The 26932-nt window shown below is 41.6% G+C and overlaps 1 protein-coding gene across 1 annotated transcript in view; it reads right to left on the bottom strand.

The window, feature by feature from the left end:
- The window catches only part of Tmem236 (transmembrane protein 236), a 44892-nt gene extending 37626 nt beyond the window's left edge, over positions 1 to 7266 (bottom strand). Inside the window, exon 1 of the mRNA XM_059262446.1 lies at positions 7010 to 7266. Coding sequence (XP_059118429.1) covers positions 7010 to 7266 — 257 coding nt within the window. The remainder of the gene's footprint in view (positions 1 to 7009) is intronic.
- Between the last annotated feature and the right edge of the window lie 19666 nt (positions 7267 to 26932).

The following is a 26932-nucleotide window of genomic DNA, read 5'->3' as shown; positions in this document are numbered from 1 at the left end:
GGGAACATAACAACAGACACTGAGGAAATCCAAAGAATCTTTAGGTCATACTTTAAAGACATACTCCACAAAACTGGAAAATCTAAAAGAAATGGATAATTTTCTCCATAGATACCACTTACAAAAGATTAAATAAACAACTTAAAGTGACCTATAACCCCTAAGGAAACAAAAGCAGTTATTAAAGGTTTCCAAACCAAAAAAGGGGAAGGAAGAATTGTAGGAGCCAGAGTGGGTAGGACATCACAAAACCATGGCCCACAGATATAAATTAAGCAGGGCTTATATGGCTCACAAAGACTGAAGCAGCAATCATGGAGCCTGTGTAAGTCCACACTAGGTCCTCGGCATATATGTTACAGTTGTTTTGAAGAAAGTCTTTTAGAAGTCTGTACTTTGAAGTAAGTCTTCTAGAAGTTTCAATTGACTAGACTCTTAGTTATAAAGCTGGTGGCGTGACTATAAATGAAGTCAATGGTATTGAATTGATGGTTGAAGTCAGTATTTGCATCAAAAGGATATCACAATACAATGTCCAGACATTAGGAAGCCAGCCAGCATCCCAAGGAGACTTCCAAAACTGTACAAAGCCCAGGAACCACGAGTCAAAAAGGAATGGTGGAATTCTGCAAACTGAAAGAAGTAGAATGGCTAGGGCCACATCTGAGGACAGTAGGGTAACATGACCACTTTCATGTGTCTGAAAAACTTTGGGACAGATACAGAGTGCTTGTAGAAGTTGTCCTGGAGACACATCACAGAAATGGCAGCTTATATTTTTGACAATGGATAATACGCTTAAGAAACATAGAAAGGGGGTGTTGGGGAGCGATGGACAGTTATCCTGGCCAAAGCCAAGCTCACTGACATATAAAGAGAGGCAAAGTCTTGAAAGCAGATCAGGAGGGAAGCTGCATGGTGGCAGTCTTTGCCTGATAAATAAGGAAGACCATTCTGATAATTAAAACCACAGAAAATACTAAGCTCCCTGTTATAAAGGGGGTGGGGGAGAGAGAAGAGGTAGACAGTCTATCTTGGAAGAAAAAGATTAGACACTGAGTTCTCCGATTTCTTCCATCCACCAAATTGATGTTTAAGGGACAAGGCTGATGTTCAGAAACCTTTATTCAAGTGATGATATAGATAATGACTGACATATATGACAGCAATCTCAAAAGATGACAAAGGAGTTGAAAAACTCCTCTCACCTGGTGATGTCATAACCAGCTTATAGTCATAGCACAAGGATTTACTCAGACATTTGTGGTGATGTATACTATATGTACTGTGCTGCCAATCATAAAGCAGATCACATACAATCATGTACAGTATATAATACCAAACTGATGATAAGTCTGTTAGTGGTCTCTGCATTTACTACTCTTCTTTACAACTTTCCCTGTTGTATTATATTGGACTCCTACTAATTAAGCAAGCTTCTAGGAGCGGCAGGAGGAGTGCAGAGGTGGAATTTATGGAGTGAGGATGGTTAAGGCATACGGGGGTGCAAACTGATGGAGAGAATAACAACAGGATGGCACAGCTAACACCAGTTAGCTGAATATTTCAAATAAAAGAGAAAATGAGTATTTCCAGTGCAGAGTTGAAGACATCTAAATACATATACATATATATACTAGTTACCCTAACCTGATCTTTATACATCATATACATGTATTGAAATGCCACAGTGTGACTCCAAAATGGATATAGTTACTATGTGACAATTTAAAAGAAAATATACTTAAATATTTCAATTAAAAAAAACTCTCTTTATCCAGACATAGCGCGCTGTACATATCTCTAATTCTAGCACTTTGGAGACGAATGCAGGAATATAATGAATTCTAGGCCAGTGTGGTCCATATAGCAAGACTCTGTCTCAAGAATAAAAAACAAACAAGCAAAAAAACTGGGGTGTAATTCAGTGATAGAGGACTAGCCAGCCTGGCATGCAGAAGGCCTTGAGTTTGATCCTCAGCACTGCAACCAAATAAAAATATCCTTAACAGTACACAGTCTGTGTAGAGGATTCAGGCACATATTTCTTGAAGCATCAAGAAACTTATTTCTCAGAAGGTATTCCAGCTTTAAACACACATGACTGCACTATCCTATTAAAAAGGACCAGGCAAGAATGAGGGATGAAAAAGACATCCCAGAACCCCTGCCATAATTAACTAAATGTTCTTTGTGTTTCCTTAAACCAACTCAGGACAATGGCTTGACACTGCATCTGAATACATAAGACCATGAGGAACTATGCCAGAAAATCAAATCCATGGTAGGACTGGAAATGAAGGCCCAACTTGGGTGAGAAAAGCAGTCACAGGGAAAAGGGAGCTGGTTCACAAGAAAAGAAATGATAGACTATGGCGACTTATTGCATATGGTGGGTAGAGACCAAAAGGGTGGCTCTTACTGACTTATGGAATAGAGTAGGGTAAAGAAGGAAAGCCTACAGTCCAGAATGATAACGTCACTGATTCTGAACAAGGAGGAAGACGACAGCCACATGGGAACACTGATAAAGTAAATAACTATAAGACACCAATATATAGATACTGGGATCAAGGTGCAGATGCAGCTGAGTTGACAGGCTGCTTCTCTAGCTTGCAAAAAGTCCTGGTTTTGATCCCCAGCCCTGCATAAAACTGAGAGTTGGGGGTGCATTCCTGTGATCCAAGCACGTGGGAGGTGGAGGCAAGAGGCTCAAGAATTCAAGGTCATCATCAGCTACACACCAAGTAGTTTGAGGTGCTTCTGTGAGAAATGAGGTCCTACCTCAAAAGCACCCATCATAATCATAAATAATAACAGTAATAATAATAAAATGGTTATGGATATCCTACTAAAAACAGTAGGCTACATTCCCTGCAGGTTAGCCAGTCTGTGCAGTGTAGCACAGATGTCACAGGTGCTGTGTGTCCTACTGGAGGACCCTGGAGACAGACATCCAAGGGATGTTCTTGCATCTCTTGCTTGTGTGATCTATTAACGTCTGTGACTTAGTTTCCTCATTTATAAAAGGGGAGCTATGCTTCTTGAGTATCAAGTTTAGGGAGTTGACCAAACTGATGTAGCTAGCATGGCACATAGGAAGTGATCAACAAATACCTGTTCTTATTTTACTATGAGGACACCTACTACCACTGCCATTTCCATTGCCTAACACAAAGCAACAACAAAATCTCAACAAACTAAATGTCATTCAAAACATGGCCTTTCAAACTTCACGATCCCAAGGATTCCTGATACATCATAGTTTGTAAGAGTTGTATCGTGAAAAAGAGTAGGAAGAATCTGTGAAATACGGCTCCGGGTCCTGAGGCAATCTGGGGATTTCCACAAATCCTCCAGAGCTGTCCTGTCCCCAGTGAGCCTTCTGATCCTCCAGGAAAGGATCTCTTATGGATTGTCACATACACTTGGGTATTTACTTAAGGAGCTTTTCTTTATTCCACCTAGCCTCTCCCTAACCCACATGAATGATAACAGGCAATGAAGAGAGAAACAATGATTCTGAAAGAATGAGGAAGTGTTGAGCACAAGTGAAAGTTCAAACTCTACTGTTGACTTGGTGTATGTCTTCAGCTCTGTGACTTGCTTCCTCTTCAGAAAAGATTTATAGCCACCTGGTCAATTCACAGCCCTGTCCAGTAGGTCACAGAGAAAGGGAAACTCGAAGCACTTGCGTAAATGCAAAGGTTACTTTTGAGATTATAATGGTATCATTATATGGGTTCTCAGGTTCAAATGGCAAGAGAGAGCCTACAAAATTCTTCAAATTCTAGGAGTACCACCGACAGCATCTACTTCTCTTCAGTTTCATCATGACATCTTTCATGATCTTTCTCAAGATTACTCTATGGATTAAACAAGGTTCACAGTTTAAATGGAAATAATCAGTTCGGCTGGAGGGCACTAACACTGATAGCCATATAGTGCTTTGAGGCACTGTATTAGCAATTTTAGAGGCACAATCTTATGCTGTTCTTTTTTTTTTTCAAACCAAAATGGAAACTAGATTGTTCCTTTTTGGTTCTCGAAAAAACTAAAGCTTAGAAAATATAAATAACTCATATAAGACAATGTCAAAGCTGAGATTTGAGTCCATGTCTGCTCTTTCTTATTCTTGTTCTTTGAGCAGATTCTTTATTATCAGTGCTCTAGTCCCTCTCTCTGAAGACCAGTTTCACAGGGTTCATGTGGCCTTTTGGGGATGTGCTCAAATAGTCTCATCAATATCAAACCTATGAATTTAAGGATTTATTAAACTTTTTATGAAAAACTATCTACCTAGTTACTCAACAATAAATAATTAAAATAATGTTTGTGATCTCCACTATGTGTATTGTTTTAAAAAGCAATCTTCATGTAGCAATTAAGGTTTAATACCCTGTACATGATTGCACTTGTGTAAATGCAAAAATAACTTTGAGGTTGTAATGGTATCACTATATTGCCTCTCATATGGTCAAATGACAAAATATCATTGGAAAACTTGTTTTGAGTACTACTGAAATGTACATCTTTGGGAGAAATATATTCTAATGCCAGTAAAGCAAACCATGGTTGGCCTTCAAAAATCAAAAAGAAGAAAGAAAAATTTCCTAAAATAGAAGAACTTGCACAGAATTAGACAACTCTGGGCTTACAAATCCCAGACCCACCTCAAGGCAGCCATATCTTTTAACAAAGTTATCACTTTAAGTTTCTATTTCACCAGATATAAAATGAGGACAGCAACACCTAACTCCACTGAGTTGCCATAAAGTCTAAATTTAGCTTTACTGAGCATGTAAAATGCTTACAAGTTGTTTTCATGAGCTGTTTCTTCTCTTTAATGACTCTAAAAGGTCACTACTAGATAGTGTTCATGAATGAGCCCATGAGGAAATAAATAGTTGCAGAGTTCACTGGAATTACAGATAAACTGATATCTATGTAAAAGCATTCACAGCACCTGTGGCCAGCCTCACCCACAAACAGAAACTAAAGACAGAGAGAGGATTCCCCAGAAGAATCACTGAAAGATGAAGTTGTGGCAACAAACCCAGACCCTTTGATGCAGATGCATAACTTGGGACAGATGTGTAAAATGAAGTTTGAGCAGACAGCGGAAGGGTGAGGATGCACCAAGCATTGAAGACTGGGAACAAAGGACTTCTCCTCCATCTCAATTGCCCTGAAGGCCCAAGACCTGGTTCATCAGAGATAGTCTAGAATCATGGTTGGAGTATCAGGCAAGGACTGAGACAGGCTAAAGTCCAATGTTCAGTTCTATCACTTACTAGACTGGCTTTGGGAAAGTTGCTAAGTTTTTCTGAATATCAGTTTCCTTTTTGGAATACTAATGAGACATTCATTAAAAATATCTATTTTTAAAGGTAAAATACTTGTATGAGGTGGTACAGAATTAAGAAATAAAAATCCATGTATAACATCCTCAACATACAGGACCTGTGAAAAAGCAATTATAGCTTAATAATCATCATATTGATAATAATTATGAGGAAATGTTGGACATCTGAATAACAGTAAGGGCATAAGGTGCTAGAGAAATGAACCAATGTCAAAACAAGCCATCAAAGCCAAGAGTCTTGTGGGGCGGGTACTGCAGTGGGCTATTGTCCAACTGCTTTATTCTCACTGTCATTTGGAATTGCCATTATCTCCTCAAAATCCTTTGCTCATCTAACTGTCTTGAACAGTCAAAGCAATTGGGGGTGTATGGCCCATCTCTAAGACACCCCATTTGTGAACCTGAGGCTCATGCCAGGGGTGGAAAGTCTCTGCCTCCCATGACAAAGGCAATGCCAACCACAAAATGATTTACTTCTGAGAAGTCTTGACCTTAGGGAACAGAAAGTGCCCTGGCAAGGTTCAGGGCGCCACATCCAGGGTCAGTACCTAAGGAACCCTTGGTAAACTCCACTCATACTTCAGCTCTCTGTGTCAACATCCTTTCAAAGATTACTCTATTGCTGTAGGTATGGCTTTTACATTTCTGCCCTAAATTATATTACAACACTCAGCTCTTCCTTTTTCAAATTCTCTCTGTGTTGCTCACCTGTAAAGTAAAGGATCAGTAACAAAGCGACAAAGAGAATTGAACTCATCAGAGAAGATAAAGAAATCCCAGAGAAGTGAGAACCAGATCTGAAGACCTAAAAGGAAAAAACACAATAGTAACAGGGATTGTTCTCAAGCTCACCAGTCAGAACTGACAGTAAATGCCAAAGTAAGGTGACTTTGTTGCTGCTGTGTTCACTTTGTTTCTCTTGAGAGTCAGTGTCTTGCTATGTAGCCCACGCTGATCTAGAACCCCTGGGCCCATGCTGATCTAGAACCCCTGGATCCTGCTACCTCAGCCTTCTGATTGCTGGGTGTGCAGGTATATACCACTGAACCTGGCAACATTAAATCTTTACTTAAGGCACTTCTGTATTATCACAGACATATTTTCTCCCTGCAAGGGTTAACAACATGACTTCCCATCACCTTAAGCGTTCTTTTTTTTTTTTTTAATCTTAATAATCAGGTTGCCTAAAACATCTCAGTTAATAAACATCCAAATCATGCCTTAGACCCATGAAGTGCAATGTAAACACGTAGAAAGATATGTTACTTTTAGTTTGGTGCAAAAGTGAAATTCCGTGTGCTAATGATCATGATGTGTGTAGGTTGAACACTCTGGAGACTTTATACAATTCAGTGCAGAAAGTACTGGCAACATTCAAACCAGCATACCTTGTTAACATATGTAATTTGTTATTCAGAAAAAAAAGTGACCATAGACAATGTAGCAATAGCATAACATCAACATGTTTACATAGGAGATATAAAAGATACCACAACATCAATACATTTACAGACAGTGAATGCAATGTCACCATTATCTTATATACACTTGTGCTAAGTCCATATGCTTGGCACAAATGTACACATCACATCCATAGATTAAAAACATGGCAGGGACTCCCTGCTAATGAGCTCTTTTACTTACCATCCTACAATTTTTTTGTAAAGATGCCATCTCTTGAATAAGACAACTTTTATCGGAACCCAGATCAAGAGGCTCATTGCAGCCACATAGGCAATGGAGCAGGAGACAATGAGCCAATAATGCGTCCTGTCAGAGCCGTCCCTTGTCTTCTGATAGGCAGTAGCAAACTGTTCCATTATCACAAGGGTAGGGACAGAGAAGGCAGCGAACTCAAGAAGCTCAAAAACCACCAGCTTAATTATTCTGCCAGAAAACATCCTGAAGAGCAGCAAACAGCCAAGGATCTGGCACTCCTCTGTTGACTGTGAGCAGCATACACTGGGATCAAGTTCCTTGTACTCGAATCGCTAACCAGTGATTTTATTCTTTTATTGACCCTCATATGGTTCAATGATCTTCTGACTTAACAACCATATTCTCTTAAAGAAACAGAACCCCTGTGGAAATGACCACTAAATGCATTCACACATCTCCTCCTAGAAGTCAGAACAGCTCTCAAGCGTGAACACTGGTTAAAAAAAAGGGTTTTATTGTTTGTTTGTTTGTTTGTTTAACGTAATGTTTATGAGTAATTTTGATCTAAGTCATTTATGTAATAGTTAACCCTTATTAGGTAGAACCATTAGAATAATGTAATTCTAAAGTTAAAAAGAATGGATTTCATTTACTAGATTACATCTATACTTTTAGTCCCCTGTTTTTATATATAAGTAAACTCATGCAGAGAGGTACTCAAAGTCTTTGTCTTTAAAACTACTCTTTATAATTCTTCAAAGTTCTGAGAAGGGGAGTTTGGATTCAGTTTATCAACTTCCTAACCAGGATCCCTCCTGATATAGTCTTCACTCATTATTACATGCTGACGGGTGTGGAACACAAATTTACACTGTTCTTCATTCACTGGTTAGGAAACTGTCATAGTTTTATTAGAAACCTGTTATCAGGATTTTAACATTCAGAGCTCCATATCTTATCTAGAAATCACATGAAATATGTAAAATACATAGCCATCTGTGAAGGGTACTTCCTTCATAAAACTTACTGGAGGCCCCACAATGATCATTTTACTTGGTATTATGGTGTGAGGATGACAGACAGGGCTGCCTGCTCTGAAAGTGTTCATAGTCCAATAGAGAAAACAAACCTATAAACAACAACAGGGCACAAAGGCCAAAGGTATAAAACTACATGGTACAGTAAAGCTAAGGCATGGGACGACTTCGTCTTTGGGTCATGAGAAAGGGAAGGAAAGATAAAGGATGACTAAGATGAATGAGGGATGTTGGTGACACTTCAGACAGAAGTGAGCTGGGAGCTCACACAGGGAGCTGCAATGGTCAGCAAGAGCTAGCAGGACATAGCAGGGGCTAGGAGAAGGTGACATTAGAATACCACTGAGTCCCCCCACAAATAAATGTCCCATAAGTGTAGAGCAATGACATGGAAGGAATTTATTACAAAAAAAAATGTTTCTCTCTCTCTCTCTCTCTCTCTCTCTCTCCCCCCCCCCTGTTGTGTGTGTGTGTGTGTGCGTGCATGTTCAGGAACACAGGCAATTGTAGGCCACCTGATATGGATTCTGGAAACTGAACTTGGGTTCTCTGTAAAAGCAGTATTCTTTTGTGTGTGTGTGGCGAGGGGGGGGGAGGCGGTTCAAGACAGAGTTTCTCTGTGTAGTTTTGGAGCCTGTCCTGAACTCGCTCTGTAGACCAGGCTGGCCTCGAACTCACAGAGATCTGCCTGGTTATGCCTCCTGAGTGCTGGGATTAAAGGTGTGCACCACCACCTCCCGGCCAAGAGCAGTATTCTTAACCACTGAGCCGTATCTCCAGCGGTGACTCTTGCTCTCTGTCCATAGGAGGTCCAATACCATGGGAATAAATGTTGACTATATAGATATCCACTGAACATTTAATGTATGCAGATCACTGCAGTCCCTATGGGAGATGATACAAATGCGTAGTAAGACCTGGAAATCCTTAGAGAAGATGCTGAGTAGATCAGAGATAGGAGAATCCATGGTGTCCAACTCCTCCACCCTTCTCCAGCCACATCTGCCTGAACAAAGGACACTGGGTCACGGAACATCCAGCAATTTACCGAAGACCTGAAGTCCCCTTGGCCTATCAGATTCTTTCCTCAGCAAAGTGAACTAAGAAACATGAGAAGTATCCTAGTTTGTTTCCGTTGCTATGATAAAACACCAACAAAACCAACTTGGGTGAAGGGGTCTCTCATCTTACGGCTTACAGTCCAGCAGGAAGGGAAGTCAGGGAAGGGACTCCAGGCAAGGAACATGGAGGAAGGAACTGAAGCTGGGGGCTGTGGAGGAACACTGTATTTAGCTTGGGCTCCAGGCCCACATTCAGCTACTCTTATACTTCTCAAGATCACTTGTCCAGGGGTACAGTAGGCCAGACCTTCCCTTATTAACCATTAATCAAGAAAATGCCCCAATGGACTTGCCTACCTGTGAGGAGTAGAGGAAACCCTGAGTGTGTAAAGGCCCAAGTGAACATGTTATTGACATGGTCATGGTCATGCCAAGGACCATAGCCTCCAATCCATGGGCAAATGCAAAGCTGTCCCTGCAGGGTGAGACTCAGAAGGATGGCTAAGCACATCTGGTCCACGTGTAGAGGCTGATAGTGTGTGCAGAGAATGTCCACCATAGCTTTCTCCCCACAACCCATCCTGGATGTTTACAGCCTGAAGACTGCTCGCCTACAGAGACTGCTCCTACCTTTATTCAGCTGTATGCAATAGCCCTGACTTCCTGTTCTACTGCATATGCTAAACATGCTGTGGTTTCGCCTTTAGAGATCCAGCCCATCGGATTCCAGCTCTTCTCTATCCTGGAGTCCATGTGTCTATCATTGTCTTGTCTCCTTGCTGCCCCAGACAGGTCAATCCCTATGACCCAGTTTGTCTCAAGTTGGGGGGAAAGCAATTGTTGTTGGAGTAGGTATGGCCTTGCGGGGGGGATCTGTCACTGAGGGTGGACTTTGGAGTTTCAAATGCCCAAGCCAGGCCTAGTGGCTCTCTCTTCTCTTCCTGCTGCCTCCAATCCAGATGTAAAACTCTTGGCTCTCTCTCCAGCATCGTGTCTGCCTGTGTGCCACAATGCTTCCAGCCATAATGACAATGGACTAAACTGTAAGCCAGCCTTAATTAAATGCCTTCCTTTATAAGAGTTGCTGTGGTTGATGCCCAGACCCACAGCCAAGCACCTGGCTGAGTTCCTGGAATTCAGTTGAAGAGAGGGAAGAGGGACTATAGGGGCAAAGGGGGTCAGAATCATGATGGGAAAAACCACAGAGACAGCTGACCTGAGCTAGTGGGAGCTCCCGGACTCTGGACTGACAGCTGTGGAGCCTGCATGAAACAGAACTAGGCCCTCTGAATGTGGGTGACAGTTGTGTGGCTTGATCTGTTTGTGGGGCTCCTGGCAATGGGACCAGGACCTATCCCAGGTACATGAACTGACTTTTTAGAGCCCATTCCCTATGGTGGGATGCCTTACTCAGCCTTGATGCAGGATGGAGAGGTGTAGTCCTGCCCCAGGTTGATATGCTAGCCGGTGTTGACTACCCAAGGGAATTCTTACCCCATGAGAAGTGAATGGGGGTGGGACGCAAGGGAAGAGGGGGAATAGGAGAAGAGGAGGGAGGGGGAACCGTGGTTGGTATGTAAAATAAAAAAATAAATTAAATTTAAAAAAAAGAGTTGCTGTGGTCATGGTGTCTCTTCACAGCAATAGAAATCCTAACTAAGACAAATAGACTATCTCAATTAGGCTAAACGAGGTGGAAGACTTGCCCATTGTGTGCAGTGCCTTCCAGGGTGTCAGACTGAACACAAAGGAGAAAGCCAGCTGACCACAAACCCTCATCTCTCTCTGCTTACTGATTGTGAAGGGAATGTGACAGCTGTCCCAAGCTCTTGCTGCTATGACTTGCCCTCCATGATGGAACAGATCCTCAATTTGTGAGCTTTCTCCCTTAAATCACTTCGGTCAATGTATTTTCCCACAGCAACAGAAAAATTAACTAAGACAGTAACTATGTGATAGATGAATAAATAAGCAGAAGCCAGATGCAGAGGGAATGGAAGACTCAGCAGAGGGATGGTGTTGATCCAGAGAGTGAAATGACTGGGATAGACTGACAAGAAGTAAACACACCAAGAAACATCCACTCTAGTGATGCCTCAACTGTTCGTGCGAACCGTTACAAAAGGGAGCCACTGCGCCTTGCATATATGTTCACATGTACATGTATGCACACATACACACAAACACACTAAGTTTACTGTGAACATTAAGAAAAAGATTATAAGGTTTAGGTGCAAGGGATAAATAACACTCAGAACTGACATGTGCAAAAGCTGATGATTCCAAAAAATGACCCTGGGGGGGGAAAATGTAGAAAGCAGCGGACCATTCTCAGAGCTCAGTATGGACCTCCATCACTCTTCCCCTTGACTCAAAGCAATATCTACTTATGGCTGCAGCCTTTTCTTCGCATGGGGGATGGGAGAGGCCTCCCCTCTGGAAACTGTTGTTAAGAGTGGTCATGCTCTACAGACAGAGCTAAAGAGGACAAGGAAGGAGCAAGTTGCAGAGACCACGATTAACAAACACTCTAAGCGACACAACTTCACCTTTGCTTTAAAATATTTTAGTTATAGTCATGTGAATTTAAAATTCAGAAAGATGCCCATCAAATTAATAGTGTTATGCCTGGGAAATGGGAGAGAGCAGTATGTGAAGTTTTTTCTTTAATCATTTCATTAATATTGCCATCATCTAAATATCTCATAAAACTAAGAAGTTAGAAGATAATTTTAGACTAAGAAAATGTATTTTAACATCATTGCCATTGGCCTGGAGAGACGGGCCAACAGTTAAGAGCACTTGCTCTGGCAGAGAACTCAGGTTTGATTCTCAGCACTCACATGATGACTCATAGTTAACTCCAGTTTCAGGGGATCTGATGCCCTCTTCTGGCCCCCCCAGGACACAAGATATACATGTGGTGCACATGCATACATGCAACCAAGCACTCATACACATAAAACAACTTAAAAATAACTTTAAAACAATCATTGCAGTTGAATAAAAAGTTTGCATTATATTTTTTTAAGTCTTTAATTTGCCAGCTTACTTCCTTCACTTTTCCTTGGGCAGAAGCCAGATAAACAACTTTCACTTCCACTTAACCTCTGAATGGAAGAACTAAACAGAAGCCAACAGCCACGGAGCTAGCATCAAGCAGGAGAAAGGCATGGAAAACCATCTCCTGAGTAGAACTGGGTTGCTGTCTCCTGCCTTTGCAGACTAGTTGAGGCCTCCATCCTCCGTGCTCACCTTAAGAACTTTCTCCTGTCCAGCCCCTCTCTAGCCACTTTCTCCAAGTAGAATGAGACATTTCCTCCCTTGTGCCAAATGCTTTGGGAAACCCTCTCGGCTCACAGTTATGTCTATCTACATCCTGGTTTGCAGGCTGGATCTCCAGAAAGCACAAACACTCCTTGAAAGCAGGAAACATCTGCTCCTGTCTGTGTGTCATCATTTCTCAGCACAGAACCCAGCACAGAACAGCACATACTCATGGAAGGAAGGAATGAAGACAGAAAGGGAAGCACAGAGCAGCTACAGAAGCTGTGGCCTTCAGTCATGGCAACTGCTCTTTTATCCCAAGGGAATGGTGCTGTTTTCTACGCTGCATTTCAGGAGAAATCAAGAGAAAGCCGTCTGTCCCTTTGTAATCTACTCATTCTACACACATGCTCGATTCATTTGGAGGAGACCTACTGTGTCTCCTTCCTCCATCATATGGGTCTTTGGGGTCCTAAGGTCAGAGAGGGAAGACAAAGCCTAATTTCATAACTGAAACCAGTTTCATAACTGATGTTAGGTAATGACTCTGGCCCTTTCCAGACAAAGACGCTACAATATCTTTCCCAAATTTTTCAAACCTGTGTACCTTCAAAACCATACTGCATGACAGATCTGAGCACTAACAAAGGCAACCAGGAGAGAACTGCCTGGTGTTTGTCTCGTCCAAGGGACAACTGCTATTTATTAACAGCAGCGCTGTTTACCATATGAGAGAAGCCACGAGGCACACCAAAACCCACTATAAGAGTTTATTAAGGGAAGGGAACAGAAGGGGTGTGCATAGGCCTATGGGATGATCTTGCAGGAAGAGAGGGGAGGAACAGATAGAACCCGCTTTTATAGGTCTCCTCCACCCCTGCCCCGCACATGAGCATATGGGCTTATGTAGCCACGCCACGCATGCGCATAGATTGCGTGACCATGCTGCAAGCAAATTATATGATCACACAGCGCACAGATTACATAGGATGTAAGGCCCTGGGATGACTAAGCATCTTGCCTGATACTGGACAGCGCCTGTGCAGTCATGTAGCTGGGGGAGTGGCTAGGAATCCTAACAACAACCTTCAGTGATATCAGTCTTCACATCTCATTGTCTCATTTGTCTGAGTTGTAACTAATAGACTGGCAGGCAGGGAAAAATATCTGAACAAGTGATAGAACAACTAGCTCACCTGGCAAAGGAAAAGAAAACCATTAGGCTAACACTAAGCCATGAGGAAGAAATAATGCCATGGCCAGACTTGGAGACAAAGACAAAGGGAGATGCAAGAGGACTTCAAAAGTCACCTACCCTCCAGGGGAGAGCTGGGTACTCTAGTCCTAATGCCTTCCCTCCTAAGTTCCCTCATGAATTCGTCATGCAACTGGACTTCAACAACCAGAAGGTGTGCAGGGACCATTTTCAAACACCCCAAATGCTGAAATCAAAAGAGTCCAACAGTGATTTGAGAGGCCTGTGCCTTAGCCTGCCTTTGCCTGGCTGGGTGTCAGAACTTCCTGATAGAAAACACATTTGGTTTCGGAAGCTGGATCTGTGGTAGAAAGACCGACTCGTGTGGTTTGAATTCACTTCCATGTAGGAGTGTTGATGCAGTGCTTTTTATTTTAGTAAGCAGAAGATACCATTCCGTCCAGAGGAACACCTGTTGTCCACACTGCCAACTGTCATATTTCCTTCCTGAAGGCAGGAAGTCAAAAACTGAAAGTCTCTAAAATTGTTAGCAAGAGTATTTGTAATCTCAAGGCTCATTCATTGTTTGCAGCGGGTCTGTGAAACAAAATGTACAAACTGCCAAGAATGTCCTGGCATGCCCGAGGTTTGTTTCCTGTGCTCCCATGGTGTTGAAGTGCACAAAGTCAGGAGCTGGTAACAGCGACACTGCTCTTGGGATCAAGCTGGATCTGCAGAGAGACTGGGGAGGAGGTGGAAACATGTTCCTGGGTCTGATTTACAATTACTACAGCTTGCTGAGTCTCACAAGCAGGTGTGACCAAATGAATCACTGGAAGTCATCTTAATAAGCTTATGACTCCATGTGCTCTCTAACCCTCCACCGCTGTTACAATCTCACAGTTTAACTATACTAAATTTAGTATGTGATCACGCATTACTTCATCTGTCCAAGTAGTAAACAGTTGAAGCCATTGTGTAAGAACCAGAGCAATACCATATTCGTTTAGGAAGCCCTTTCAGACCTGACTCTTCCTGAAGTCAATAAAATGCAAAGAAGGCCCTTACTTTATAAATGCTCTCCTTTCACACTGCCTAGATCTCAAGGCGAAAACTAAAAGAATGCCTTCCCATCCCACTATACAACCCCACACCACTGCAGAGAAGGGTAGCTAGAACTCATGAAATAAAACAGCAAAGAAAAAAAGAAATCACTCTCCACAATGATTCTTAAATTTTGATTTTTAAGAGACGACAAGGACCTGAGTTTGCCTTTTAGTACTTCAGAGTAATGAATTTACACAATCAAAATGTATCAAAATGTACATGCATCCCTAATCAATTAACATGAATTCACTCCCAAACACATAAAATAAACACATAAATTTGGTCTTAAATTTTCCAAATTCCCACTATTGAAGACTTAATTGATCCAATTTTTAAGTTAAAAATCTTGAAAGCACTCAGTAGGACTGCCCAAATCACAGACTCATGCAGTTAATTTTACCAATGTAGTTGAAACTTCCTAGCAGTTTGCCTACAAAGCAGTTCTCCCTAACACCACTGGGTGGCGCATGTTTGGTTTTGCTTAAGTCCTGTTTTAGAGTTGATCCTCTAAAAATCAGCTCTAGAAAATCATCTAACTCAGGTTTTCAACACATGTTAAGCACGTACAAGGCCCTGGACACTTCAGGACTGAAAAAAAAATCTTAAAAAAAAAAAACCTAAAAATTTATAATAAATAAAATTTAGCCTAAAGGCATAAGTCTTGTAGAGATAATATAGCTTCATCTATCTATGTAAATCTGGTCCACTGATGTCAGTGGACATTGAACGAGGTAAGTCAGAGCCACTCCCCAAAGATCACTTCCTCTTCACTTTATTCAAACAAGCCCTCTGTCTTTCCCCACCCCCAAGCCCATTCTCTGCAACTCAATATTCTACTACTCCCCTTTCACTCCTCTCTTTAGCATCCTTCAAACACTTCAGGGAAAGGCTTCAGACCTAGCACTTCTCTTGAGCAGCTTGAAAAGCTGTCCCGTAAACATCCAGTCAGCCACCTCGCCTTCTTAACGGACTCCACCTCAAAGATACCTACTTGTCTAAAGTGTGTGTGTGTGTGTGTGTGTGTGTGTGTGTGTGTGTGTATGTGTGTGTGTGTGTTCAATGTACATGGGTAACTACATGAAGGGAGAAGGAACCAACAGGAGGAAGGGGGTGACTATGGACAAAGTACATCAAATGCATGTCTGAAAATGCCATAATGGTTCTTATTATTTGGTATGTTAAGAAATTTTTTAAAGCTTTTTTAAAAATTCACAAAAGAGCTGGGCGGTGGTGGCGCACGCCTTTAATGCCAGCACTCAGGAGGCAGAGCCAGGCGGATCTCTGTGAGTTTGAGGCCAGCCTGGGCTACCAAGTGAGTTCCAGGAAAGGTGCAAAGCTACACAGAGAAACCCTGTCTCGAAAAACCAAAAAAAAAAAAAAAATTCACAAAAGAAAATAGGTATGTTTTCTTCACTTACAAAAATAAATTTACAACAGAGCCAACAATCTAATCAGCTTTGTTAGGGATCGATGAATCAGGACAGCATCACACTCAACAGAATAGAATAAGAGCCCCATTGAGCTAAGCAGAGGAGATGGGCATTACAGACAGATGGATCATGTTAACTCACTTCCCTTAGAGGGCGAAGGCAGAGAAGTCCGACTCATCACCAACCTGACTCAGGTTGGCTGTGAGCCCTTCCTTGGTCTTCTGATGCTCTTTTTGTTGTTGCTTTAGACTGGCCCATTACTATGGTTACAATTAGATTATAAGATGCTACCACAGAGGATTCCATTCTAGTTTGATCTGGTCTGCTAGAGCCTAACATGGAAGCCTCTTCCAAAATGACACCCATAAATTTCATTTAATCTCTCTATGTGTATTCTTTCAAAAGTCCTAGAAGAAAATGCTATTGAATTTGTTGATATGAAATGACCAAAGCCTCTATCTAAACCAGTGGTTCTCAACCTTCCTAATGTTGTGACCAATTAACACAGTTCCTCACACTGTGGTGACCCCCAACCATAAAATTATTATTATTATTATTATTATTATTATTATTATTATTACTATTATTATTTTGGTTTTTCAAGACAAGGTTTCTCTATGTAGCCCTGGCCATCCTGGAATTCACTCTGTAGACCAAGCTGGCCTTGAACTCACAAAGATCCTTGAACTCACAGAGTACTAGGAATAAAGGCATATGTCACTATCACCTGGCCATAAAATTGTTTTTGTCGCTACTTTATAACTGTAATTTTGCTACTATTATGAAGCATGATGTACACATTTTTGGAGATAGAGGTTTGCCAAAAGGGTCAAGACCCACCGGTTGAGAACCACTGATCTAAGCCAGGTTAGTCTCGATTCCTTTTTATTGCATTTTTATTACTATTTTCTAATCTTGTGATTTCAAACTGGCATTGAGTGACTGAACAAATACAGTTCCTTGTAGGACCCAGAACTGCTGATGCTAAAGAATGTTTTAGCAACTTTTGAGGTGAGTACATATAAGCCTTCACTGAGTTAGAAAAATGATACTTGCTGGTTCCAAATTCTGCTCTCAAACCTGGAGGCCATATCTTGGGGATGAAAGAGGTAGAGCTTGACAGGCTACCAGCGTCTTTTATCATCTCTTGTTCCTGGGAATTTCTAGTGGCTGTACCACATGAACTCCTGGTTTGAATATTTGCTTAAAAGATTCAACTAGCTATTTTGAGGAACATACACACTCTCATTGTTTAGGAATATAATCTGTAAAAGCTGTCCATCTCCATAGCCCCTGTCAAGAATGAAGATAATGAAACCCAAGGCTCCATTGGCGGATTGGGAGAAGGCTCAAAATCTAGGCTGGAGTTTTTAGTTGATTTATAATATATATGTTACATAGGCAGAATCTAAGGGATTTCTTGGGGATCCATGGCTTTTTTTACTCAAAGGGGATTGTTAAGCCTTAGATTGAGTGGATAAGGAGACTTAGCTCAAAGAGAGGAGGCTGAAAAGGTCCAGGATTTCCCAGAATAGTCTCTAAGTACTACTGGTATACCCGTTAATACAGTTTTCCAGCCCCATCCCAGGTTGATCAAATCAGATTCTTCACATAATTCATGGACAATTTTATCAAGCATCTCTATGATTCAGTTTTAAAAATCGGAACTCCAGCATCCTGAAAATCTCTACCAGGTTCAATATTTTGTAAAACTGTAATTTTATGGGTATACTTTTATTCATGATGGTGTGGAGTATTTTTTCTGCCTTGAAACTTGATGAGGAAATGGTACTTCAGAGGGTCCCTTGTGATGCTGCCTGAAGGCAAAGCTCTTAAGTTCCACGCATGTAATTCTCTTCTCCAGGAGACTCAAAGCGGAAGTTTAAAAGAAAAATCTTCATATACATTATGTGTCATTGATTGGATGTCTCTGAGTAAGACATAAAACAAGAGATACCCACATTGCAGCATGTCAGAAAACTACCAATGTTCAATAACATGACCCTCCTGATTCTGCAGAGACATATCTAAGTCACTATTCTTCTGATTGTTGGATGAACCTAGAATATTCTACGTATTAAGTAAATCAAAATTTTGAAAGCCAATGCTTTTGAAATGCCACACCGTGAAACAGTGGATCAGAAATGACCTGTGAATGAAGTTCTTTCCTGCAGCCTGTCTAGGTAGTTCTCAGCTTAATGCCTATTTTACATTCTTTCCATTTAAATCCCAGCAGCACCACCTACTGATAGTTTAAAGTCATCATTTTAATAAATTCTAGCAATGCACATATTACGTAATCCACTGGAAAATACCTGCAAACATGCTTTGGCTTTTCACAATATACGCATGATAATGTACATGCCAGAGGGAAAGTTTAAAATGTTTGCAGGTGTCAGGTCAAATGGCATTCAATGGCATTGCATGCTCCCATCAAACCATGGCGCTAACATGCTCCTTCATCACCAGTTGCTTCCTTCCTCCTGGAATGCTCTGTCATTCTGTGTGGCAGCTGGTCTCAGCCAATGAGAGAGGTGACAGGAGGTCAGAGGGCAGAAAGATGTATTGAGGTGTTTATTCTCCTTATATGTCTGTCCTGCCTGAGGCGCCTGGTACAATTCTGTCTGTGTGTCTCTCTTTAAGTCCAGCTCTCCTGGAGTTCTATATACCTGCCGATATCAGTCGGCCTAGGGGTGGTGAGTCGAGGGTGCCTCCCTGTCCTTCCTCCCTGCTTCTTCAGCCTGCATGTGTCTGCATGGTATGCAGGTGTGTTCGCTCTTGTGTATGCCTTTGGAGGTCCAAGGGAGGCATCAGGTGTCTATCTCTATTGCTATCCACCTTTCTTTTGAGACAGGAGTCACTCACTGAATGTGGAGCTCAGGCTGGACTTGCTGCAAGTCCCCAAGATCCACCTGTCTCTGCCTGTCCAGTGCTGGGGTTACAAGTGAGTGCAACCATGCCCACCTTTTACACAGGTACTAGGAATCCAAACTCTAGGCCTCATGCTTGCACAGCCGTCAGTTTGTCTGCTGAGCCATCTCCCCAGCCTGTTCCCTTAGTCCTAATTAGTTCTTTCCTGAAAGAGTGTTCGTATGAACACCCTGAGTACATTTCTGTTTCTTCCAGGGCACTGACTACAAGAGAGCGCTCTGGAAAATCAGCCTTGCCGGCACATTGAGAAGTGTAATTGCCATTCACTCAACATCTTAATAGACAAATTCTGTAAAAAAAAAATAAATAAATAAATAAAAAATAAATAAAAAAATTTAAAAAAATCTATTCTATAGGTGAATTCTATAAAAGAAAGAAAGGAAGAAAGGAAGGAAGAAAGAAAAAGAAAGAAAGGAAGGAAAGCAAGAAGAAAGGAAGGGAAAAATTGTTCTTGGTATAGTAGAGGAAGAAGATTCCATTAGTATTCTTGAAAGCTCAAATTAAAAGAGAAGGGACTGGGTTGAATAAAAAATGTCTGTCTCTGTGTGTGATGTATACATGTGTGCAGATGTGCTCCCCTGTGTATAGACATATGGTGACCGGAGATCAGCACTGTGTGTCTTCCCTGTCACTTGGAGGTAATGTACCTGGACATTAAGGGATAAACCCTATTATTTTGCAGGTGCTCAAACCGAGGCCCAGAAAGCATAAGTACAGAAAGCACTGTGAAGAACAAAGGTGGACACAGGAAAACACAGTGGAAGCTGCAATCATCCAGGAAAGCCTCACTCCTGGGAGGATCTGCTCACTGACACAGCACAGTTAGAAATAGATAAAGCAAGATTAGGCAACAAAACAGAAATCTTCCTCCCAATAATGCAAAGTCCCACAGGCATCCAAATCTATTCTGGAAAAAGCCTAGTCATGAGCATGTTAACTTCTGTTGCATAATGAACAATTTCTTGACTTTATTATAATTACCCAACACACAGCCAAGACCTTTGAAAGGTCTGAGACTTTACTTGCAAATGAAAGCTTAGTTCTTCAGTGATGGACGATGAAGACGCAGCTTGAATACATAAGACCATTTACTTACAGCATTGGCAGTAGCCAGAATATTGGCATCTTCTGGGCACAGGGGAGTAGGATGGCCAGGCAGCACATGTGCATGCAATGGGCTGCAGAACAAGAGAGGGACCCAAACTTAGAGATCCCAGTCTTTTTATGTAGGTAAACCTGCCTGCCTCTGGCTCTTTGCGGAAACATGAACCACATCTACCAAGGCTGCAAGAGAATTTGCTTTGTTCCTAAAGTCAGCGCCTCTGCCTACAAGATGTTCAGACACACAAAAGAACTATAGAGAACCACCTATGGAGGACTACCTCCTGTGGAGAACCACCTCCTGTAGAGAACCACCTCCTGTGGAGAACCATCTCCTATGGAAGACCACCTCCTATGGAGGACCACCTCCTATGGAGGACCACCTCCTATGGAGGATCACTGACTGTGGAGGACCACCTCTTATGGAGAACCACCTCCTATGGAGGAGAGGACCACCTCCTGTGGAGAACCACCTCCTATGGAGGACCACCTCCTGTGGAGAACCACTTATGGAGAATCACCTATGGAGGACCACCTCCTATGGAGGACCACCTCCTGTGGAGGACCACCTCCTGTGGAGGACCACCTCCTAACAAATTCTAACTTTCCTTTTAGGTTTTGTCAACTTTTCCCATGAGTACACCAATCCATGTAAAGCCCTTAGAAAAGGCCCTTCCCTACAAAAGGCCCAGAGTTCCTTCCCCAGCATGAAAATAACAAACAAAAATGCAAACAAAACCCCCAAACTAGAACATAGGTCACATGACTCAATTTTCTAGTAGCCATGTCAGAAAATATAAAGAACACACACCACCCCAATACTAGTTTCTGTGATACATGACAACAGTGAAATAAAATCCCACCAAAACAGCAAATGGCCTATATTAAATTTTCAATTATAAATTCAAGTTAAACCTATTAGTCTATATTAACTTTTCTAAGCTTTCTAAATTTAAATTAAGATTTAAGTTCAGTTACACAAGAACGTAAGTCATCACAAACGTCCAGTGGTCCAGATGGGCAGTACAGCTTTGGATCCACTCTCCCTTAAGCAGCAATCACAGCTGTTTGGAGTGAGGGAACACGGATGAGATGGAAAACAAGCTCTCTCTGATCACTCCAGCCAGATATTCTGAACCCTCCTCTCCATGAGTCCTTGACCTTGGCCAGATCCTTGCTGGCCTACATAGGCCAGTTTTAAAGATTCCTGTGGGATGGAGACAGCTCAGTGGTTACTGTTTTTGCCATAGACTCAGGTTCAGTTCCCAACACCCACACGGGCACTCATACCTGCCTATAACTTTAGTTTCGGGGATCCAACACCCTCTTGTGGCATCCATGGGTACAGGGCATGAAGGTGGTACACATACATGCATGCAGGCTAACACTCATCTACACTTTTAAAAAATTACAAATAAATCTATAAATAAAAGAATTATTCCTGCTGAGTTGGTTTAGAGACAATCCCCCCACAGCCTTGGCAGCTGACCACCCCAGCCTGGACTCCCCAGAACTCTCCGTATCTTTTTTTTGTTTTTGGTTTTTCGAGGCAGGGTTTCTCTGTGTAGCTTTGCACCTTTCCTGGAACTCACTCTGTAGCCCAGACTGGCCTCGAACTCACAAAGATCTGCCTGGCTCTGCCTCCCAAGTGCTGGGATTAAAGGTGTGCACCACCACCGCCTGGTACTCCATATCTTTAATGTCTCCTCTAGGTAATTTCTCATCCACTCACTACTTCTCCTCCCCCCCATCTGCTATATCCCACAGACCAGGTCTGCATTTAGTGCAGTGATTTCTTTTTTTCTTTCTTCCTTTTTTTTTAAGATATATTTATTTATTATGTATACAGAAGAGGGTGCCAGATCTCATTACAGATGGTTGTGAGCCACCATGTGGGTGCTAGGAATTGAACTCAGGACCTCTGGAAAAGCAGTTGGTGCTCTTAACCTCTGAGCCATCTCTCCAGCCCCTATTGTAAATAATTTCTAAATAAAATCTATCTTCCCACTTCAGATAATGTTGGTGCTGACTGTCCCTAGCCATTGAGAAGGTAAGGAGTTCCCAGAGGGCTCAATGGCTAGATGTAGGAAATGTAGGACAATGGTGTTAGGTGTGAGTTTTCAAGAAAACAAACACCAGAGGCTGGAGAGATGCCTCTGCAGGTAGAGGACCTGATTTAATTCCCACTGCCCAGGTCAAGATGCTTGCACTCGCTTTAAACTCCAGATCCAGGGATATTCAAAGCTTCTGGCTTCCATGGGTTTCTCTACTCATGTGTGTATACACACCCACACACTTAATAAATCTTAAAAAACACCAAACCTCAGAAAAAAAATCACCTAGTCATAAAATTAATCTTCTGCAAGCCAAATATGTCAGGCTGGATCTAACTCAATTTTCAATGTGTTTCAAGTTGCCTGTCTTCTGTGGTGGCAATACTAGAGATGGAACCCAGGGCCTCAAATATGCCAGACACATGTTCTATCACTGGGCCCCAAAGAGCCTATCTTTTCACTACAGTTCATCTGTCCTTGATACAGTTTGGGTGACAAAGGGAAATTTTATGTCCTTTAAAGTTTAGAGGGGTGACATCACTTCAAATCTATAGACTAGCCATACCCAGGGATAAGCTCTAAGATCAAGAACTTGTCTTGAGCTGTGAGGGTTTTTTTACTAGTATTCTTTTGTAAGACAGCTCTATTATCTCTCTTAAAGGCAGGCAGAGTAAGAAGGAAGCAGAAAAGGAGATTTATTTTATCATCTTATTTTCTTTTTAAACTCTTCATGTCAAAAAATAGGCACGCTTTTCTGGCAAATTTTTCATTTGTTTTGTGTATCTATATTTTTCCCAATTCTTAGTTAAAATAAAAAGCAGAGGTTGGAGCAAGCTTGCCATGGTGCTTCCAAGCCACAGACTGATTGCAAAAGTTATCCTGAGCAGCTCTATTATAAACATGGATGCACAGATACATCAATTGTGTGCTGACTTGGTTCCTCTGGGCATATACCCAGTAGTGGAAGAGTTGGATCAAATGGTATTGCGATTTCTTATTGATGAATCTCCATACTAATTTCTGTGGTAGTATTGTGTTTCCCAAAATATTGTGCACCCTAATAAACTTATCTGGGGTCAGAGACAGAACAGCCACTAGATACAAAGGCTAGAAAACGGTGGCACTCACACCTTTAATCCTAGCACTCCAGAGGTAGAAATCCCTCTGGATCTCTGTGAGTTCAAGGCCACATTGGAAACGGCCAGGCATGGTGACACACGCCTTTAATCCCAGAAAGCGAGTTTTTAATCCCAGGGAGTGGTGGTAGAAATCAGAAAGGTATATAAGGTGTGAGGACCAAAAACTAGAAGCATTTGGCTGGTTAAGCATTCTTCAGGCTTTTGAGTAGCAGTTCAGCTGAGACCCATTCTGGATGAGGACTTAGAGGCCTCCAGTCTGAGGAAACAAGACCAGATGAGGATCCGGCGAGGTGAGGTGCCTGTGGCCTGTTCTGTCTCTCTGATCTTCCAGCATTCACCCCAATACCTGGCTTAGGTTTGATTTTATTAATAAGAACTTTTAAGATTCATGCTACAGATTTCCATAGTGACTAGATCAATTTACACTCCAACAAGAAATGTATAGACTCCTTCTGCCCCTCCACACCATTAACACTTAATACTGTTTTGTTTTGATAGTCATTCTGACTGGGGTGAAACGGACCAAAACACTGTTCACAATAGCCAAGTAAGCTATGGAATCAGCTCAGGTGTCAACAGGCCCAGAGGTCCATCACATGAATGTATAAACATTATATAGAGAGGTCTTTCAGCTACGTTTAAAAATGTAAGTATGTTGTTTACAGGAAATCAAGCTTCTGGAGAGCATGATAAAGCAAAACAAGATACACTCAAACAAACATCAAATTTCAGCTCATGTGTGCAGGGAGTCAAACCTAGATATTAGCCGTGTAGGCTTCTTTGGTTCAACCTTGGTACTCCCAGGAAGTCACCTAAGACTGGTTGCTCTGAGAAAAGAAGCTGAGAGATCATTCACAATCATCAAATGGGTCAAGTAACGAGAAAGTGCAATCTGAAACTGCAAAAAGAACACAGGTAGATTGACCTCTGGGATGCAAAGGAGACAGCAGGCTAGCCTAGATTACACCTGCTGCTACTCAGTAGTGGAGACAGGGGCATCATCATCATGCTGTCGATCAGCACTGGGAGATGGGCATGTTTGCATGCCAGTTTGCACTAGAAATGTGTCTTTTCACAAAACATATTTGGCATACACATTCCCAACACCACTGAAACAATGCTACACTCTGCTTAAAGCCTGGATTAAGCAGTACAGACTGCAGCCTGCAGCCTGGTGTCCTCATCTGAAAATTCAGCACCTCTATTTGGTAATTTGCCTTCCTACTGTGAATAAATTCCTGACAAGAAACAACTTAAGTGGGAAAGATTTTCACAGTGTGAGAGGACACTGTCCCTCGTGGTGGGGAAGAACTGCTGGTAGGTGGCACGGTGGCACAGGAGCACTGGGAAGCTGCTTGTTACGTGACACCAATCAAGGAGTAAAGAGAGAGCAAGCAGAACTAAGGACAGGGCTATAGCCCTGAGTGCCAATCCCCAGAACCCCACTTCCTCCAACTAGACCTGACCTCTGAAAGTACCACAAATTCCCAAAACAGCCACTAGAGAGGACCATTTATGCAAACGTATGAGCTTGCGTGTTAACTGTTTCACACTCAAACCATAGCAGCATCATTCTTAAACATCCTAAATGCACTTAAAAAGAGCTCGAGGAACACCTGCCTGATTCAGGGACTTTTGTAAGACTTGAGAGTATATTACGTAACAGATTTTGGGTAGAATTCACTCAGTACTAAAGTTCTACTAATACCAAAATGAGCTTGTAATGACACGGATTCAAACTGCCTGGTCTACAGGCAGATACGCAACTATGAAACAAAAATTTTTAAAGCAGTTAATGAAATCATGAAAATCCTGTGCTCATTCTAGTCAACCAAATGAAGAACAGTTGCAAAATTAAAATAACAGCTTAAGGGCCTTAAGTAAGCAAAATAAATTCTAATTTTTCAATTTTCTTCTGTTCCACCCTTTTTTGAATGAGAGAGTAGTTAGTACTGGAAGTTACTATCTCTTCAAGATTATATAAAAGCGTGCGCCACTACCACCCGGCTGCAGATGTTTTAACTGGAGCATTTCTTACCTGCTAAGAGGAAAGAACATTTTGGATCCTAGACGTTATCTGTAATTCTTACCCATTACTTAAACAGATAAAAGATATTTTCTTAAAATAGAAAAAAGTGGTAATGAGCCACTCCTTCTGGCCCTACATGACCTTTAGAGTCTTGATATTGTAATTGCTTAAAAATGCAAGTTTGCTCCAGGAAAAAGACCTATGGAGGGATAGTACGAACAATATGCAAATTTGCATTTGCTTATGCATGACTTCATCCAGGAAAAAACAAGGTGAAGTGTGGGAAACTCAGTCATCATTGGAATACACAAAGCACACATGCAAACACACTTCAAACCCTCAGCAGCGACCTCAGTTCCAGAAGTGCTTAGTCACACTCACCCACAGCTGGGTCACTTCTCTTATTTCAGCTGACTTCTCCCACAGCTTCACGTAAACCAGAGCTGTAACCCTTGCTATGCCCACGTCCACAGCACACTTCTGCTCTTTCCTGACGTAAAGTGCTGCACTTATTGTTGTGTTCACATATTACCAAGTGAGCCATTTAACGTGTGTGACACTGTTGGTTTTATCAAGCTCCCATATTTATTCATTGCTGAAGTTTTTGAATGTTGTGTTTCTAGCCTAATTTCCCCATAAACCTGAAGGAATTTTTTTACTGCGTAATTTTTCCCAGAACAGCAATTTTTAGGACACAATATATGAATTATAGCAGAACTTATGTATCATCGCAGCTCAACACAACAGTAAGAGTCAAAAGACAATCTACAAAATCTTGCTGCTGGAAAGGACCACCACCATGAGTTCTCTTCAGTTGGTTCTGGTGAGCACTGTACATTTCTCAAAAGACAGCTCTAGGAATTAAGAGGAAGAAACTAAGGAGTTATAAATAGCATTTGATTTGTAAGTCACAAATTAGTAAATAGAGGGAATATTTATAAGAAGACACCAAATATAGCAATTAGATCAAGCTATGCTATTCAGCTTTAATGAGTACTGTTTGACTTAGTCAAGACTGGGCATTAGCACTTGTCATCAGTTCAAACCTCAGGATGTTTACTTCTGACAAAACTATTCACACACATCTTCTTAACACAGCTTCTTTCACTCCTCACCATCTCCTCATCATATTTTGAGTTTTGTTTTTCAAACAATTTTCTCAGCCATTTACATAAAACAAACATCTAGCATGAACTGAATAATCAATTTAAAATTTCCCACAGACAAAAAAGATAGATTCAAGTTTCAATATTCCTCACAAAGTTTTTTAAGATGGTATTTTTGTGTGTTACAAATGTACAAATCAGTATAGATCACTATAAACTCTAGATGAACATCAGAAACAAAATTTTCTCCTATCATGCTAATAATTTTGAGAAAATAATTAACATATAATCCCAGCACTCGGGAGGCAGAGGCAGGCGGATCTCTGTGAGTTCGAGGCCAGCCTGACTACCAAGTGAGTCCCAAGAAAGGCGCAAAGCTACACAGAGAAACCCTGTCTCGAAAAACCAAAAAAAAAAAAAAAAAAAAGTAAAACTCTGTACTCTTCCATTT

This window comes from Peromyscus eremicus, chromosome 5 (assembly GCF_949786415.1).
Source record: "Peromyscus eremicus chromosome 5, PerEre_H2_v1, whole genome shotgun sequence".
NCBI lineage: Eukaryota > Metazoa > Chordata > Mammalia > Rodentia > Cricetidae > Peromyscus > Peromyscus eremicus.
This window is presented reverse-complemented; position numbering and strand designations above follow the sequence as displayed.